The 19597-nt window shown below is 45.2% G+C and overlaps 2 protein-coding genes across 2 annotated transcripts; one reads left to right on the forward strand and one right to left on the reverse strand.

Annotated features, from left to right (window-relative positions):
• Positions 1-3210: 3210 nt before the first annotated feature.
• Positions 3211-9278, reverse strand: LOC140588718 (uncharacterized). The gene is made up of 5 exons (XM_072710639.1): positions 8503-9278; positions 5575-5677; positions 5171-5290; positions 4709-4787; positions 3211-4512 (listed from the first exon to the last, which is right to left on the reverse strand). The coding sequence occupies exons 1-5, from the start codon at positions 8598-8600 to the stop codon at positions 4424-4426; spliced, it is 489 nt and encodes a 162-aa protein (XP_072566740.1). The 5' UTR covers positions 8601-9278; the 3' UTR covers positions 3211-4423.
• steap2 (STEAP family member 2, metalloreductase) lies at positions 9229-19475 on the forward strand. The gene is made up of 6 exons (XM_072710638.1): positions 9229-9360; positions 9886-9990; positions 10701-11037; positions 11865-12031; positions 12183-12347; positions 14465-19475. The coding sequence occupies exons 2-6, from the start codon at positions 9919-9921 to the stop codon at positions 14732-14734; spliced, it is 1011 nt and encodes a 336-aa protein (XP_072566739.1). The 5' UTR covers positions 9229-9360; positions 9886-9918; the 3' UTR covers positions 14735-19475.
• The last annotated feature ends 122 nt before the right edge of the window (positions 19476-19597 follow it).

Consider the following 19597-nt stretch of genomic DNA (forward strand, 5'->3'; position numbering starts at 1 on the left):
CAAGTATAAAAATACTTCTATACCCCCCCCCCTGAACCCCCCCCCGCCCCCCCCCCCGCCACGAATGTGCAATATATGTGTTTTTTTAAGCCAGGAACAAGCTCACTATGTAAAAAAAAATGCAAATATTAGTTATTTTGATATGTCCGACATGACAGCAATAAAAAGATAAAGATTACTGGGTGTGTGTGTGTGTGTGTGTGTGGGGGGGTGGGGTGGGGTGGGGGGGCATTCGAGGGGGCAGTGATGATTCATGTCCCGGCCTTCTCCCGAATTAATTTCTGAGTGTAATTATGGCCATTACCTCCTGACCTGAATGAAATCGTACACTAGAGGTTTTTCATTATACTGCCACAGGTGGTAGTAATGGGGCTGCGGGGGGGGGGCTCCAGTCCCGGACCCCCACCTGCACTGAAATTATTGTATTACTTATCATTTAAACTGATAAGTAAGTATAATTGTTGCATATGTCATGTGAGCTTTATACTGTGCACTAGGGGATTCTCTTTACATTAATGAGAAGGGGACTATATGTTCTGACTTTCCCCTGATATAATTCATCCATCCATCCATCCATTACAGGGCAGCACTGACCCTAGAGCTTCTCCCAAGTAGAACAGGGTACATCAGGGTACATTAATAATTTGACCACACAAAGTTTCTTTATTTATTACTACTGTAATCTGTTGATGTGTCATGCTAACCCTGTGATCATTCTGTGTCTTCTGTCAATCTAATGGAATCCCCTTCATCCTCATCTTCTCCATACAAATGGCTATGCTCTACATGGGTGGACATTGGCATCAGGGATTTTTTTAACAAGATGAAATTCTGGACTGCAACAGCAGCTGAGTGCTGAGAGGGCCCTTGTCCACCACGAAGAACTCCGGCCTGGCCCAAATGGCTTTGTGCCTAGGACATAACAAGCATTTGAAAGCCTGCTCAGCATCGCCCCACACAGGCTACAGTAAGAATTGCGCTTAAATTGTGTAAATTCACTGGAGAAATAAAAATATGGCGAATCATTGCTGGCGGATCGTCTTAGACGGGTCAGGGGTCACCCTCGTGGCAAGAGGACCGTCCAACACTGAGGACCTTTGCATCAGATTCCTGATCACGCACCTCATCACCGAGTGATTAGAACAGAGCCTGCCTCCTGAGGTTCAGACCACAAACCAGCAATGCGAAGACTGGAATTAGATTGTTGGGGGGTGGGGGCGAGGGGTGGGGGCCGGTCACTTCCGGAAGGGTTTAGCTCAGATTACATATTATATATGTCCTTGAAAGGCCCCAGCTAGTGTTTGCCTTAGAATGATTTATTGTGGGTTATTGTTCATCTTTCAATATTGTTCGGTACAGTGCTGCTAATTGCTATCTTTCAGCCCACATCAATTTGGTATCTCAGTGCTCCAGGGGTTTGTGGGTGGCTGGGTGGTGGTGGTGGTGGGGGGTGCGCCCTTTAATTGGTTCTAGGGTGTTACAGTTTTTCATCAATGGCAAAATGTCATGGAAATGAGAGAAGGGCACGAGCTGAGGAGGGTGGCCTGCATGGGAACTTGTGACGGGGTCCCACGTGACATTGCCACGCGGTGTGCGGAACATAAAAACCACGTGACCCCATTTGCCCTTTGACCGGCGTGTAAATGGTGCTGTAGCAGGTGTCGGGATGTATAGCGGGCACAGGCTTCGGGAAAATACTTTTATCAACTGTGAAAAAGCCTGTTGGAAGCGTAAGGACGTTGTTTAGGTCAGCAGTTTCTCTTCATAGCAAATGAACTATTTAACAGTTATTATTGGTGATAGAAAACGTTGCGAAAACAAGCCGGGTGCTGTGGTAGCGTGCTTCCGGGAATATGTATGTGAATGGGTAAGCGGGAAATGCAAGGCGTATTCTTATTATTATTATTATTATTATTATTATTATTATTATTAATAATAAATTAACACGGTAAAAGACTCGGGTGGCAACGGGATTCCCCGTCAATCGTGCATGACAGTTCAGTTCGTCATTTTGTTTTATTAAACTTAAAGAAGAGGGGACCTTGCGCCCTTCAGCTGTAATATCTGAAACAAGCAGTATCCTAATGGCGCCATAAAGATGAAAAATCCCCGCAATATTCCGCAGCTTAATGGAATGGCTAAACTCTCCGTGGTATTTCAAAGCGCCGCTGTCCGAGGGGCCGCTTTGCGCAGCCCAGCGCGGATGACGGACGGCGCCGCTCTCGCTCAAGCCCGGACCCGCCATCCATCCCCGCACCTGCCCTGGCACCCTTTACATGCTGGTCAAAGTGCAAAAGGGGGGGGGGGTCATATCTTACTTAAGTTTTTATTTATATATTTTTAATCAAAAAATTAAAATTTGGTTCAGATTACATTAGGTTACAGATTACATTCGTAGGCCAACGCAAGCCGTTAACGCCATGCCTGTCCTGTGCGTTGGTCATTATTAAATAATTTAATACAATATTTTTAAAAATCCGTCTCCCCCCCCCCCCCCCACCCCGCCCTAGGTATTAAAAATTACCGATAAAAACAATCAGTTTTTGGTGAATCATGATAATGAAGGGCTGCCATCTAGTGGCCGTTTATGGAATTACCCCACTAGGGGAGCCGTACTATCCGCGAGAGCCGTTGCCTGAGGTCTGCTTATGATCAGAGGGACTGGCTCCGTGATGGATGTCCAGGCCCCGCCGAGCATATTGCTGCCCTAATAAAAGCAATTCGCGCAGTTCGACTCTGGCACATTTAAAGAAGAAAACTAGTTTATGTGTCAGAAAGAACAATGCAGGGATATACACCCCCCCCCCCCAAAAAAAAAAAAATTTGAGTTGCAAGGGGCTATATTTACAGTGATGTGCATTGCATGTGTCTGCAGATCAATGCTGTAAGAAACAAGCCAATTATTCTTTTCAAATGCAAAAAGCCTTTGATGCATAGAGAGATGGAGCAGGGACCCCTCCTTACACATTATACAATTGTGTTACTGATTAGGCCTGGCCTACATTAACAGCAGCATTAACTATATTAACCTTTTAATGACCCGATTAGCCAATTAATTTTTCTTGATACAATGTAACAACTATAAACATTATTGAGGCTTATAATTGATGCATTTTTTTTTACATTTCTAATTCACTTGATAGATTTTTAAGGTGTGTGTATATGGTTCAGTTAACTTAGTCAACGCTATGGGCTGCGGATAGTGTTTCGTTTCTTGTTTTAATACAGGCCTTAAAGTCACAAAGCAGACCAATTTAAGTGGAACACACAGTGTCTGTATCGCAGTGGAGGTTATACATGAACATGAATATAAAACTAAATAAACAAAAGGGACAAATAATATTATGGCATGCACAACCATTTCATTGGATAACACTTCATTAGTAACACTATGTCACTGTATTCATTAGCATAGCATGTTTTCGGCTTATATTACATTAGTCTGTATTGTCCCAGCAGGGCACCTGTACAATTACATCTGAGCTGAATGAAGAGTCTGGATGACAACCAAGCCTCTGTAATTCAAAGAGCAGTTTACAGTGAGGGTCTGCCAGTGGTTTGACTTACTACTGGTTTGAGTTTACATGAAATTTATAAACATTTTATAAAATTGCACAAAAAGAAGTCTGTCATTAGGCTACACAATGATTCACAGACCCACTGTTGAAGACACCTGTAATTATCGTTTGACTGCAAACATGGCACAGCTGAAGGAAAAATGGGTAACACTTTACTTAAAGGGGCAAAAGTAACTCAGTAATTACTCAAGTATAACTCATGAACAAATATAGTAACTGCATGAAATTCATGACCTGTTATTACTGATTGATGATGACTGAACATGGAATCAGTATGTAACTAATACTTAGTTTGTGGTTAATTATTGCATTAGGTAACAGTGTACTACTACATTATTTGAGCTACCTGAAGTAGTGATACCAAAAATGTAGGCCTAAAATAAATTCATAAAATTGAAAGAAACAGAAACAAATACTGTTACAAAGTCAGCGTGTAGACAGCAGTGTGACTGGTTAAATATAACTGTTAAACTGGTTTAATACATTTTAAAGGGAGGAGGCAGAGTGATGCAAACCGCAAAACATGGTTTTACTTGATGTGAGAAGCCCTTAGGTGACGTTCTGGTTTTCTGAACCCAGCCAGCACCAGCCACCCTTGATGAGGCTCTTTTATCTGTTACTGAGTCTCATTCATCTTATTCCATGGCATCAGCATTGTGGTGGTAAACTGGAGGTTTGCAGGAATGCTGGCAGTTACTGTAATGGGCTTAAGGATGACTTGATATGACAGCTGCTGAGTTTCTGTCATATGATGCAGATTCATTTGATTGACACGTGAGTGGACATGCCAGGTGCCCTCGGGGAGGCGGGTCGAAATGTGATTGGCCGGGGACCCAGGCATCTCATTACACGGTGCAGTTGGCCCTGGAGCGCTGGGTACAGATGAAGGCGCTGGTCATTTCCTTGTATCCAGGGACATCGGTAAGGCCACTCCCTACCAGTGACAGGAGGAGGTGTGAGCATGGCTGGAATAGTGTGTCCATAGTCTGTGTGTGTGGATGAATAAATATAGCTAAAACTTGTAAAAAAACTCATAAATGTGTAAAGTCTAAATCCTTCTTACAAGTGAAGGATGCAGTCCAGCAAGCAGGCACATTTCATAATGGTGTTAAGCAGAAATGGGATCTGACCTTCCATCAGATTATAGAGGTTGCAGTAATTGGTGCCGTGATTGAAGGCGACGTACCAGGTCTCAGAGATGGAGAACCCCTGCAGGGAGAAGCCTCATTGGTTTAGCTTTTAATTATACTTACAGTGCAGCTACTTATACACACAAGTTGTGTATTACATCATTCCACTATAGCCAATACTCTTCATAACTGCTGTCCTTTTTGGGAAATTTAGATGTACTCATGTTTGAGATCATATTAAGCTAACTGGTCTTGGCTCACTGGGTCTTTCCCTGCTCTGGACCTCAAACTGACATACTTTCCTCTTTCCTGTGTTCAAGCCACCAATGAGGTAGTTTTTCTTTTTTTCCATTCTCAACTGATATCTTGTAACATATGAAACCCAATCAGCTCCGAAGTTCTGATTCTGACTTTACTTTCACACCCCATGAACTTTAGCCTCTATGGAGGCAGGCAGCGTACCGAGACGCGGCAGTGAGTGTAGAGATCGGAGGGCACCAGCCGGAAACTGACGTCATCCACAAACTTCTTCACGGGCGTGGTGTGTTTGCCCGCAGTGAAGTGCACGTTGGCCGACAGCAACTAGATGGCGACAGACACACGCAGCAGAAGTCCAAGAGGAGCATCTGTTTATGTAGGACACTGAAGAAGGTATTAATACAAACTAATCATGTAACCGAAATAGATTACATAATGACGCATAGATAGGATACGATATAATAGGATAGATAGGATTGATCAGACAGATAAGACAATAGATAAAAAGTTAGATAGATACTTCATACTAGATAGATAGCTACTTCATACTAGATAGATAGATACTTCATACTAGATAGATAGATACTTAATACTAGATAGATAGATACTTGAACACTCCGCTGTGGAAGCAGGAATCTCCCACCTGGTACAGACACTTCTGTCCTCCCATGGCACAGCCTGCAATGGTCCTTGCAAGGAATGCCCAAATACCTGCCGCCAGCAGAGGGAGCTGTTTCAGACAGATAATCCCAACTCCCGGAAGGCTGTTGTTTCCAATCCCACAACTAACGCATGCACATAATTTCAGTGAGTAAGGTAAATAAGTTAACAATGGTAAACCACACAAGGCAAAAAAAAAAATCACAGTTAATTCCAATTGAACAGAAACTGAATTACTTCGTAGTACGTGACTGCCACCTAGTGGAAGGTAGCGTTTTCTTCACTGTGAACCAAACCAGAACTCACTTGGAGCGTGCCTCCCTTTAAATTCTGAGGCAGATGCACTTCCGCCCAACTCTTTTCCCTTTAAGTGGCCCAGAGATGGCTTTAGATATTTGGGTATTGAAGTTACACGTTCTCTCAGAACTACCTTTACAAAAAATTTCACAGTACTTCTCAACAAGTGTAAACAGGATATGAGTAGGTGGGCTAGCCTACCATTGACATTAGCAGGACGTGTTAGCTTAATTAAAATGATAGTTACCGAAGTTTTTATATCTTTTTCAGAATATCCCTATTTTTATTAAAAAATCTTTCTTTACAAGATTGGATAGCAGTATTATAAATATTATATATTATATATAAATATACGACAGATTTATAAGCAAATTAACATCAACCGTCATTCCACTGAAAATTTGAAAAAGCCTTGGAGCTCTGGCCTTGGACTAGATCTGTCAGAAGACCAATGGGATTCCATCTTAGACTTCGTCTGCACACTTCGTCTTCATCTGCCAAACATAGCTTAATACAGCCGAAAGATAAACACAGGGCTCACCTGACAAAAGCTAAACTAGCAAGGATTTATCCGAACGTTGACCCATCATGCCCTCGATGTCGTGGCCAGCCAGCAAATTTAGTACATATGTTCTGGCTGTGCCCTAATCTTTCCACCTTTCGGTTAGGTACTTTTAAAGCTTTGGGATGTATGTTTGGAACCCAGTTTGATCCTGACCCAGTTTGCGGTCTGTTTGGTTTAGTGCCAGAAGTATTTCGTGCTCACTTACCAAATAGTTCATTTTTAGTCATTGCATTCACCACTCTTCTTGCGAGACGCTTAATTCTGTTAAAATAAGCATCACAAATACTCAATGGTGGCAATGAGAGGATTTTTTTTTGTTCCTTCCCCCCCTTTCCTTTCCTATTTTTATTTTTCTCTCTCTATTAAATTACTGTAAATTATTTGTTTATTTAGGAAAATATTTATTTTAGTAAGACTATTATTATTTCCTTCCTGTGGGTGGGATATGTGTGGCTGGGAAAGGGGGATTAATGTAAAATGCTTCAATGCTTAGATTACTTGTGTACTACAGTAATTGTTCAGATCTGCTAAGATGTATATTTGGTTTCTTTGGCCGCTTGTGGGGAAAATACTTTGAAAATCAATTTAAAAAATTAACTTCCACGATGATCTACCGATTTAACGAAGGATAGATAACACAAACTCTGATACCACTTTCTAAAACATTTTATTCAGAAACATCCATACTTGCCGCATTTGTGACTTGTCTGTTTGTATTCCGCCGCTTCGGGTTTTGGGTGTTGAACAATGAGAACTGTGCTGCCTAGTTGTACCTCACGCAATAAAGAAAACAGGCAACCCGGAAAAAAAACAAAGCTCTATCACAGCCTTCTTTCAAATTCCAAGCAATGTAAGTAGATGTAAATTTAATAAGGGCTTTACCTACTGTATCTCTGATAGGCTAATTTATTTTACTGCAACCAAGAAAACGACATCATCCAAATTTGGCTTCACGTTAAATTACGTCTGTTACAATAAAGCTATAAATCTATGAATGCATCCTCACATCATTTGTAATATTTCAGTGTAAGGGCTCATTAAATTAAAAAAGTAACCTTGCAACACATTATAGAGAAGTCTATCTGTTGTTTTTGCCATTTGTGAGTGACTGGCAATTTCATATCAGACAACAAAGTAACAGTGTATGTCGTCCAGTCTCCGTCAAAATGTTGAGTGTATTACACCATTAGCCCGCCTCACAGCAAATGCCTCATTAAGCATGGCTGTATAAGACTAAAAGGTGAGACCTTTTGCTCACTGTATGTTCCCCACGACTTCAAAAATCTCTCATGTGCTCCTACACACAATCCACAAATTCCTGGTTCAGGAAATGTGACATATGTTTTGATTGTTACACCTTCCCATTGCTTAATATAAATGGCTGTTTTCTATTCTTACTCCTTATACTACACCGTATTGCCAAATTAATAGTCTGCTGCATGCCTTTAATCCTACAGGAAGAGGGAATTTGGAGAAACGAGAGGAACAAGCTGGTCTCTCCAGGACCAAGGCTGCCATTTTTCGCTCTAAGCAGCAGCTAAAATCCACCGCCAACGATGGCATGCCCAGGCACGACTAAAACCAAGAATCATTATAGGTTTACATCCTTAAAGCCCCTGGACATTTTTATACAAAACTGGCAATAACATAAGACTGATCAAATTTCCGAAATTGCAGAGTGCTTAGACGCCAGGTGGTTAAGCAATGGAAAAGTCGGTTTAAAATCAGGAATTTTATTGTGTTAGTACTTAAAAGTTTTCTACTAATAACCAGTGATTTCATAAATATCACCATGTTGCGTTTGCGGTGTAAACAGCCCGTTTCTAGCAAATATGAATCCTGCCAAAGAAAATCACCAAAAGTTACAAAAGGTTTAGCAAATTTATAGGTGGCGATCTTTAAACTATAAGAATTAACTAGTTCAGCTCTTCAACAAATATCATTGCGTGTCTAAATGCTTATAAAACACTGATAAAGACAGCACATGTAAGTACAGTGTAGAGCTGTAACGTACCAATCCACGCTGCACTGTGCGTGCAGGGGTCCTGCAGGAACAGGGACAGATACGCCCAGTATTCCGAAGACCACGATAAGCCAGGTTTGCAGGTACATGACTGCGTAATTTTTGTCTGGTAATACTGAGATGGGAGAAAGTCACAGGACAGTCATGTGTGGCGCAGCATAAACGCTATTAGTGCAGTTAAATGATTTTTTTATTTTTTTTTTGAGAAGGACGGCGTTTCAGTGTTGATCCTTAAAGGGAGCATGCAGAAATAGTCCATGAATTATTTTAAAAGTGTAGTAATCTCGTCTCAGAGATAGGTTCGACGTTAAGGGATACATATGAAGGTGGATATTTCTACTTATGTTGAAATGCTTCTGTGTGTGTTTTAAGTATAACAGCCTACATTATGACACATTACGCGCCGACACACAGTTAGAAAGGGTAAAACAGCTCTTGGCACACAGGTACTGCTTTCCTTTCCCTTTGATACACTAACGCTCGTATCCCATTTATTGCCCCGTCCCTACGACCCTCAGATAAATTCCTGCAGTTGCCAAGCCGCGCTGCGTTTTACCCAGGGCACGTCAATCGGCCGCTCCGATTGGATGGGCGACGGCATGTGTCGGATATTGCGGCGTCGCTACTGGTCGCAGGCGCATTGTGGGCAGGACCTTCCGATGTCCCCTGAAATTTTATGTGGCATATTGGGCACCCACGACGTGGTATTTCGGAGAGTCGCTCTTTAGTCATACGTTTTATAATGTCTCTTTCCACGCTGTCACCCCCAGCCCCTTGTCCTTGACCAGAGAGGACAGCCACGTGCTCAGTGCCGGTACACCGACGTCCCCCCGGTCATCTGAAAGTGCAGTAAGTTAAGCTGGTAAAAATAGGTTAAAGTTGCTTGTTAAATGCTGAGAGTAACTCCGTTATTGTCTTAGTGGTAGCCGAGCGTATCATTAGCCGGGGAAATTGCTTACTGGCTTGACTGGTCATGAAAACCTGTATTTTACTAGTTTTTAAATCTTTATAATAATATTTATATTACGATGCAAATTCGTGTCACGTTGATTCTCGTGCTGCTTTATTGGTTATATATTAAATGAATTAATGAATGAAATTACACCGGTAATAGACTGTACGTATAATCATTTGTAATATACATAAAAGTATCACCTTGAAGTATCAAGTTCCGAGTTTGTGTTGATGCCACGCCGCGCGGATCCGGGTTGAAAGTAAAACGTGGGCTTGCGCTACTAATTAGGAAATCCGTAGTTAACGGATTCCCCCCCACCACACACACACACACACACACGCACACACCGCCTCAGGCGTTGCTCGCCCGCAATTAGAAACTCGCTTTAATCTATCTTTAATCCCTCGCTTTTATTTTAGATAGTTGGACTCCTGTCCCTCTCCGCAGGAATCATGCATGGAGAACCTGGAGCTTCGCCAAGTGGACCGCCCAAAATCTGTTCCGGGAAACGGGAAGGCAGCGCGGTATCACGTGTTTTCAGAACTTTTTTTTTTTTTTTTTTTAACGAAACGGAAAAAACAATCATAGGACAGTAACAGAAACTCACAGTTTGTTGTGACACACATATTTCCCAAACTGATGTAACACATAGTTCTCGGGTGGGTCATTTAATTTCACTTCAAGTAGGCTATGTTTCCGTGCCTGAAATGAAACTGCACCTATGTCTAGGCCTAAGGATTAACCTGGCTCTCCTTGCCTCTACTTAATATAATTAAACATTCCTCCAGTTTCCATGCCTTGACAGCTGCAGGAGGCACATTCACCCACTGCAACATCCACTGAGGGCAGTCCAGGGGCACCAGCTCACCTACAGCACACAAACTCCACACACTGGAGGTCACTGCGCTACTTCAGCACTTAAAAACGTAAAGATTTCCAATTATTTGGAAAGGACTAAGACAGAAGGAGATTTTTTTAAAAGCAAGTATTTCCAAAAGTAAGGATTTAGTCCCAGTTAACCCCCCCACACACACACACACACGATCACAGGTGTCTGTAGATGATAATATTAAGATCACTTTTCTGTGTACTGTTTGTGCTGTTAGAACAGGAGGGTGAAGTGAGTCAGGTAGGTTATCGTTTTAGAAGCCTAGCAGCTGACTCCTATCATGACCCTGCTTTCTCACACTTGTGGGAACCCCCCCCCCCCCCCCCCCTTCCGCCGAAACCACAGCTCCTCCAGGAGGTGGACAGATGCGAGGAGGCTGTGGAAAGCGGGACGAGAGCCCTCCCAGCCCCCTTGGAGGAGATTGAGTTCCCTGTCAGCGCCCGACATCCCCTCTTCCCCCCGTGGCGCCTTCCCCTCAAGCTGGTGGCCATCTTGTTGGCGTTCACCTTCCTGTACTCCTTCCTGCGGGATGTCATACAGCCCTCGGTCTCGCTGGGCAGGAGGGACTTCTACAAGGTGCCGGTGCTGGTGGTGAACAAGGCCCTGCCCTGGACTTCCATCACCATACTGGCTCTGGTGTACATCCCTGGCCTGCTTGCTGCAGGACTGCAGCTGTACCGAGGTGTGTCCCTGGAGAGGAAAGGTGCACGTGCACACACACAGACACACACACACATACACACACACACACACACACACACAGACATACACACACAGACACACACACACAGACACACACACACACAGACACAGACAGACACACACACACAGACACACACACACACAGACACACACACAGACACACACACACATACACACACACACACAGACACACACAAACACACACACACAGACACACACACACAGACACACACACACAGGGTTGTAATTATATATTTGTGGGGACCCTCCATTCATTTCTATGGGGAAAACACTAATCCCAACATGACAACCTTAACCCCTACCCAGCCCTAATCTTAGTCATAAGTACCACAATGTAATATAAACATAATCCACCCCCCACATTTACACAGCTACACGAAGCCTATAGACGCACACATGCCTTATAGAGAATGCGTATAAATACACAAATAAACAAACACACACCTCAGACTCAGGAAGTCACAGGAAAACTTTAGGCATTAGACAGCTGCTTTTATCAGCTTCTCTGTGGTACATGCTGGAGATTCAAGAAAGACAGCAGCTGAATGTTAGCGCAGACTGGCAGGAATTGATAGTTATAATAATAATAATAATAATACATTTTATTTTCATTTTATAGTTAAGTCCAAAAGATCAGTCGAGCTGAGTTTTACAGGTTGACAGCATGGTCCTGAAAGCAAACACTGTCCTCTGTGTGACCTGCTAGCTGTCCTCTCCTCTGAACCCTCTTCAGTTTCTCTTGGTTGTGTCTCCTGGTGTTCGTCCACTTCGCTTCTCGTCTGTCAGGCACAAAGTACGGCCGTTTCCCAGGCTGGCTGGAGCTCTGGCTCACCATGAGGAAGCAGCTGGGCCTCCTGTCCTTCTTCCTGGCCTCACTGCATGCCATCTACAGCCTCTGCTACCCAATGAGGCGTTCTTACAGATACAAGCTGCTCAACTGGGCCTATCAGCAGGTAGAAGCTTATTGGCGGGGGAGGGGCTTATTGTTGGAGGTGGTTCCTTTTAAAACGGAGTAGCCTCAGGGGATGGGTTTATGGTTGGGAGAGTTGTTTTTTGGAGGGGAGGGGTCTATCAGTGGTGGAAGAGTCTGTGCATCCCTCGCAGGTGCAGCAGAACAGGGAGGATGCGTGGGTGGCGGATGACGTCTGGCGGATGGAGGTCTACATCTCCCTGGGTGTGCTGGGCCTGGCCGCCCTGTCCGCCGTGGCCGTCTCCTCCATCCCATCCGTCAGCAGCTCCCTCACATGGACTGAGATGCAGTGCATCCAGGTAAGGAGCCATCACACCCTAGACTTGACAAATCAAGCCCAGATAAGTGGCACAGGAGTGGGATAGACAGCCACCTGCGTGGCTCTATCACAAGTAAGGAGGTGGAGTTTTAACACATGATGCAGGAGATCTGTGTCTTGATATGATACAGCAGCATTCGGTGGATCAGAACAAAAATCTTAAATCAAGTCAATTTATTTATATAGCACTATTAAAAACAATCAATGGCTGACCAAAGTGCTTCATTTTAATAAAAACAGTAAGCATAAAAAGTGAGGGGAAAAAAAAACAAATGACATAAAACAAATAAAGAAAAATGTAAAATATAGTAAAACAAACATTACACTTACAAAAAATTGTAATTAAACACGCAGCGCATTTATCTAAAAAGCCTCAGCAATAAATTGAGCTTTTGGCCTCGACTTAAAACGTTCAATGGTGGGGGCAGATCGCATGCGGAGAGGGAGGTTGTTCCACAACTTGAGCCCGGCTATGGAGAAAGTGTGGTCACCTTTCCTCCTCAAACGGCTGATTGGTACGAGGAGCAGCAGCTGATCAGATGACCTCAAGGCTCTCGGTGGGCAGTACGGATGTATGAGGGCCCTGACATTAGCTGGTGCTTCTCCATTTAACATTTTAAAATCGAACAGTAAAATTTTAAACTCTGCTTCACTGGCAACCAGTGTAACGATGCTAAAATCGGAGTGATGTGGCACGATTTTTTGGATTTGGTTAGTAGGCATGTGGCAGCTTTTTGCACAAACTGCAGACAAGACAGCGCAGTCTGGCTGACCCCAAAATAAAGTGCATTACAGCAGTCCAGGTGCGAGGAGATAAAAGCATGGATCAACGCCTCAAAATCACTAAAAGAGAACATGCGCTTGATCTTGCTTAAAACTCTGAGATGGTAAAAATAAGATTTCATGACCACATTTATTTGTTTGTCAAATTTAAAATCCGAATCAAATAAAAAACCGAGATTCTTAACCTGCGGTTTAATGTGGTCTGCTAGCCAAAATCACAAGTTACATGACTGACGGCAACCGGGGATCCAAATATTAATATTTTCATCTTGCTCTCGTTCAGGTCTAGGAAATTTGCCTCCATCCACTGCTTTATGTCCTTTAGGCAGTTGAACAGGCATTGCAGTGCATCAGGGTTGCCAGGTTTTAATGAGAGGTAGAGCTGCGTGTCGTCAGCGTAACATAAGAACATAAGAAATTTACGAACGAGAGGAGGCCATTCGGCCCATCAAGCTCGTTTGGGGAGAACTTAACTAATAGCTCAGAGTTGTTAAAATCTTATCTAGCTCTGATTTAAAGGAACCCAGGGTTTTAGCTTCCACTACACTAGCAGGAAGACTATTCCCATACTCTAACTACACACTGTGTAAAGAAGTGCTTCCTCAAATTTGTTTTAAAATGTTCTCCCGCTAATTTCCACTTATGGCCACGAGTTCTAGTATTTAAACTAATATTGAAATAGTCATTTGGCTGAACAGCATCCAGACCCGTTAGAATCTTATAGACCTGAATCATATCCCCCCTTAGTCTCCTTTGCTCAAGGCTAAACAGATTCAGTTCCACTAACCTCTCCTCATAAGACATTCCTCTAAGACCAGGAATCATTCTCGTAGCTCTTCGTTGCACCTTTTCTAAGGCAGCAATGTCCTTCTTGAGGTATGGTGACCAAACCTGCACACAGTATTCTAGGTGGGGTCTTACCACAGAATTATATAAGTGTAACATCACCTCCCTTGACTTAAACTCCACACATCTAGAGATATAACCCAACATTCTGTTCGCCTTTTTTATTGCTTCCCCACACTGGCGAGAGGGGGACATGGAAGCATCAATGTTCAGTTGATAGCAGTGATAGGTACTCTGTCCTTTGATATTATGCGACTTAGAGGTAACATGTACAAAGAAAATAAAACCCGAAATCTCAGGGCTCATTGCATTATGCCTGCCCAACTGGTCTTGATAGGTAATCTCTTAATCCTGCCTGGCTCTGCTGCAGATCTGGGGCCATAAAGCCACGTGTGAGAATGTGCTGAAGGTCACTGCAAGTTAACTTATTCGGTAATTCCTGCAAAGTTTGCCGCTTTTCCCCTGCAGAGGACTCTGGGATACGGCGCCCTGCTGCTCTGTACGGCGCACGCGCTGGTGTTCGGCTGGAGGAAGTGGGCAGAGCCGGGCAGCTACGCGTGGTACACTCCGCCTTCCTTCATCCTGGCCTCAGTGCTCCCCCTGCTGGCCCTGTCGGCCAAAGCCACCCTGCTGCTTCCATGCATGACCCGAAGGCTGACCAGGATCCGCCGGGGCTGGGAGCGGCCACGTCCCCTGGGAGGGAACCAGAGACAGGAACTCTCAGTGACATCCTATTGACAGTCACCCCCTCCCCCCAACCACTACCGTCGCTAGTGTCACCTTCCCAGCCCATGTGGGTGTTCTGGACAGCAACACTCATTAGACAACTGTTCAGTCCGTGTTTAAATTATTTATGTATTTATTTCTCATGATCAGATGTGTCCTCAGATTTACAGAATATTTCATATTTAGCAGACACTTTTGTCCAAAGTGACACACAAGTGAGGCAAATAGCACATTGAAATATACACGCTGTCAAGATGTCAACTAGGCATAATTGCAGCTAGGTTGAGCTTTGAATAAATGCTCAGGTATAGAGTAAGCAATATTGGAACAGGAGCTATTCAATAATCATTAATTAAAGCACATAATAAGACACATAATTCAAAGGCCAGAAGTGCAACAAGAGGATTCAATGAACAAAGAGGCATCAGGCTAGTAGAGTAATTCATGGAACAGATGGGTCCTGAGGTGTTTCTTGAAGGGGAGAGGGAGTCTGATGACTGGATGTGGTTCAGCAGCTCATTCCTCCATTGGGGAACCACACGAGTACTGTGAACAGAGACACTTCTCAATGTGGCCAGAGAGAGGTCAAGCAGGATCAAGACAGATGATGCAGCTCCTGTGGCTCTCAGAGTGTCCATAGTAGTGAGGAGGGCAGTCTGAGTTGAGTGCCCAGGTCTGAAGCCAGACGTACTTAGTGAGAAATTCAGAGATTTGGTTGAGGACAGCAGGTTCCAGAGTTTAAGAATGAGAGAAGGGAGACTGGCTAATAGTTCTCAGTCTGAGAAGGATCGAGTGAGGGATTTTTAAGCAGCAGTGTAACTTGAGCCTGTGTAAATGTGGCAGGGAAGGTGTCGGTGTAAAGGGATGAGTTAATCAAGTGGGTAAGTGGAGGAGTAAGCGTAGGAGAGATGGCCTGGAGCTGGGAGGCAATAGGATCCAGAGCACAGGTGCTGGGCTGGTGAGGGAGCAGGCTAGACCTTAAGTAGGCCAGTTAGGGCTTTCAGATGATGTCACATTTGCTTTGGCGTGACCTTGCCGGCTTACTCTTCCTGTCAAAGCAATAGTAAAAAAAAATCCCTGTATCTCAGGAGGATATTAAAAAAAAGTAATCTGGGATGCAAATTAAATAACAGACATCTGGAGGAGTGCTATTCAAAAAGCCCCTGAACTGGAATCCATGGGAAACTGAGCATGAATGTATTTGCAAGAGCGGCTATGTTCTGAAGAAGCATGGATCAGGACCTTAAACCACGATGGGCTAAATGAAATCCATTGTGTTCCACCTAAATTGAGTTCTGCTCCTGGATGAATAGTCCACTTGTCATTCAAATGGGACTGTTTAACTTTCTGTTCACAGACACGGAAAATGGGTCAAGTTGCATTTTACACTCATAGTCCCTTATTGTCTCCTCCTTCGATTGCCACCTTATTTTGGTGGAGGGGTTTGTGTGCCTCAGTGACCCTGGAGGCTATGTTGTTGGGGGCAATAGCCCCTGGTAGGGTCTCCCAAGGAAAAAAGGTCCCAGGGGAGGGGCCAGACAAAGAGTAATCCAAAAAAACCCTATGACAAAGAAGTCTATCAAGGTCTTATTTCCCTCGCCCGGACTAGGGTCACCGGGGCCCCACCCTGGGGCCAGGCCTGGGGGAGGACCCGAAAGAGGCATGCGGGACTTTCCCGAGGTGGGCCCACCACCCACAAGGGGAATGTCAGTGGTTCGGTGCATTGTGGATCGGGTGGCGACCAAGGGAGGCCCTTGCGGTCCGATCCCCGGCTGACAAAACTGACTTTCAGGACATGAAATGTCACCTCTCTGGTGGGGAAGGAGCCTGAGCTTTTGCGTGAGGTTGAGAGATACTGACTAGATATAGCGTGGGTTCTGGAACAAATTTCCTGGAGAGGGGCTGGATGCTGTTTTCTTCTGGAGTTGCGGCAAATGACAGTTCAGTGTACCTGGCCTTCTTGGATTCCTTTAGTGGTATGCTGGTTAGCGTGCCACGAGGGGATTCCATCGTTTTGCTGGGGGACTTCAACACTCACATGTGCAATGACAGTGTGGCCTGAAGGGGGGTGATTGGGAGGAACGGCCTCCCTGATCTGAACCCGAGTGGTGTTCTGTTACTGGACTTCTGTGCAATGCATGGTTTGTCCATAACGAACACCATGTTCGAGCATAAGGGTGTCCATAAGTGGACATGGTATGAACATGCCCGGGGCTACAGGTCGATCATCGATTTCATAATCATATCATCTGATCTGCGACCGTCTGTCTTGGACACTCGGGTAAAGAGAGGGGCAGAGCTGTCAACTGATCACCACCTGGTGGTGAGTTGGCTCAGGTGGCAGGGGAGGAAGCCGGTCAGACCTGGTAGGCCCAAGCGCATAGTGAGGGTCTGCTGGGAACGTCTGGCATAGGCTCCTGTTCGCTGGAGCTTTAACTCGCACCTCCGGCGGAATTCCAATTGCATACCGGGGGAGGTTGGGGACATTGAGTCTGAATGGACACTGTTCCGGACCTCCATTGTGGAAGCGGCCGTACGGAGCTGTGGCTGCAGGGTGGTCGGTGCCAGTCGTGGCAGTAACCCTCGTACCCGATGGTGGACACCAGAGGTGAGAGGGGGCTGTCAAACTGAAGAAGGAGGCCTACCGGGAATTATTAGCCCATGGGTCTCTGGAGGCAGCTGATGGGTACCGGCAGGCCAGGCAGAACACAGCTCGGGCGGTTCTGGAAGCAAAAACCCGGGCGTGGGAGGAGTTTGGTGAGGTCATGGAAAGTGACTTTCGGTCGGCCTCAAAAAGGTTCTGGCAAACCATCCGGAATATCAGGAGGGGGAGCAGCTCCTGGTTCCTACTATTTATAGTGGGAATGGGGTGCTGTTGACCTCACCTGGGGACATCACCCAGAGGTGGAAGGAATACTTTGAGGACCTCCTCAACCCTGCCTCAGATACATCTACGCACACTGCCTTTGACACATTTGAGGGCACAGAGCACGGGGGGGCTGGGGTGGACTTGCCCATCACTGGGGCTGAGGTGGCCAGGGTGGTTAAAGAGTTACGTGGTGGCTGGGCCCCGGGGTTGGATGAGATCCTCCCGGAGTACCTGAGGGCTCTGGATGTTGTGGGGCTGTCATGGCTGACACGCCTTCTCAACCGCATGTGGAGGTCAGGAACAGTGCCGCTGGATTGGCAGACCGGGCTGGTCGTCCCCTTATTTATGAAAGGGGACTGGAGGGTGTGTTCCAACTACAGGGGGATCACACTTCTCAGCCTTCCTGGGAAAATCTGCATCCTGCATTGCCGGTAATAAGTCAGACGTGTTCCCAGTGCGGGTTGGGCTCCGCCAGGGCTGTCCTTTGTCATCGGTCCTGTTTATAATATTTATGGACAGGATTTCTAGGCGCAGCCAGGGTGTTGAGGGTGTCCAGTTTGGTGGCGTCAGGATTGCCTCGCTGCTTTTTGTAGATGATGTTGTCCTATTGGCCTCATCTGCTGGGGATCTCCAGTGTGCTCTGGGGCGGTTTTCAGCCGAGTGCGAAGTGGCGTGGATGAGGATTAGCACCGCTAAGTCCAAGACCATGGTTCTCAGCCGGAAATGGGTGGATTGCTCTCTTCAGGTCAGGGAGGAGGCACTGCCTCAAGTTGAGGAGTTCAAGTATTTCGGGGTCTCGTTCACGAGTGAGGGTAGGCGAGATCGAGAGCTAGACAGATGAATCAGAGCAATGTCTGCAGTTTTGCAGGCGCTTAACCGGTTCGTTGAGGCTAAGAAAGAACTGAACAGCAAAGCAAAGCTCTCGATCTATTGGTCCATCTTCGTCCCTACCCTCACCTATGGTCATGAGCTATGGGTAATGACCCAAAGAATGAGATCGCAAATACAGGCAATTGAAATGAGGTTTCTCCGCAGGGTGTCTGGGCTCTCCCTTAGAGATAAGATGAGAAGTTCGGATATCCGGGAGGGCCTCAGAGTAGAACCGCTGCTTCTTCACGTCGAAAGGAGCCAGTTGAGGTGGTTTGGACATCTGGTGCGGATGCCTCCTGGGCGGCTACCCGGAGAGGTTTTCCGTGCATGTCCTACAGGGAGGAGGCCCCGGGGCAGACCCAGGACTCGCTGGAGGGATTATATCTCTTGGCTGGCATGGGAACGCCTTGGCCCCCTTCCCCCTGAGGAGCTGGTAGAGGTAGCTGGGGAGAGGGAGGTCTGGGTGCCTCTCCTGAAGCTGCTACCCCCACGACCCGAACCCCGGACAAGATGGATGGTATTGGATGGATGGATGGAGTCCCTTATTGTACTGACACTGATGGAGTTGCACCTTCTTCATGGATTGGTACTTTTTATTCTACACAGTTGTGTTGTATAATTCTTAGAGAGACTGGTGCACACTTGTTCCATTGTATGACAGCATTGCTACACCACGTTTCAGTCTGGTTTGTACAGGATTTCCTTCCTACAATTGAAACCAACTTACCTGAAGCATCAGCACAAACTTCCAGCTGTTTATGTGTCAGTTTGTGCTTTTTTATGGTGGCTATTTGCACATAGTTTTACAGAAGAAGAAAGTGAGAAAACGATCCCCTAAATTGAAAACAGATTAAAAGGTTCTGCCATTCTGTCTTTGTCCAAAAACATGACAGTTTTTCAACAGATGACCTACTTAAAGGCTATAACCAAAGGCTATATACAATACAGAGCAATAAACTCAGAAAATGACATGTTTTAATAAAGACACATATGTTACATTTAAAAACATCTTAACATATTGTGATGAATGTGTTATAAAATTTATCCAGCCATTGTTTTTCTAATGATTTATACCAGTGGTTCTCAAACTGTGGTTCACATATCACCAGTGATACTCGGACCGCCCCCGGGTGGTA

Source organism: Paramormyrops kingsleyae, chromosome 4 (genome assembly GCF_048594095.1).
Source record: "Paramormyrops kingsleyae isolate MSU_618 chromosome 4, PKINGS_0.4, whole genome shotgun sequence".
Classification (NCBI taxonomy): domain Eukaryota; kingdom Metazoa; phylum Chordata; class Actinopteri; order Osteoglossiformes; family Mormyridae; genus Paramormyrops; species Paramormyrops kingsleyae.

Bases quoted from the DNA above. Each gene is read 5' to 3' on its own strand.
- LOC140588718 (XM_072710639.1), bottom strand. From the start codon at position 8,600: ATGTACCTGCAAACCTGGCTTATCGTGGTCTTCGGAATACTGGGCGTA. The intron at 5,678-8,502 runs GTACGTTACAGC...TGCTGGCGGCAG, and splicing joins GCACAGTGCAGCGTGGATTG to GTATTTGGGCATTCCTTGCA. The intron at 4,513-4,708 runs GTCAGATCCCAT...TGTCACTGGTAG, and splicing joins CCTCTATAATCTGATGGAAG to GGAGTGGCCTTACCGATGTC.
- steap2 (XM_072710638.1), top strand. From the start codon at position 9,919: ATGCATGGAGAACCTGGAGCTTCGCCAAGTGGACCGCCCAAAATCTGT. The intron at 9,991-10,700 runs GTATCACGTGTT...CCGAAACCACAG, and splicing joins GGAAACGGGAAGGCAGCGCG to CTCCTCCAGGAGGTGGACAG. The intron at 12,032-12,182 runs GTAGAAGCTTAT...CATCCCTCGCAG, and splicing joins TCAACTGGGCCTATCAGCAG to GTGCAGCAGAACAGGGAGGA.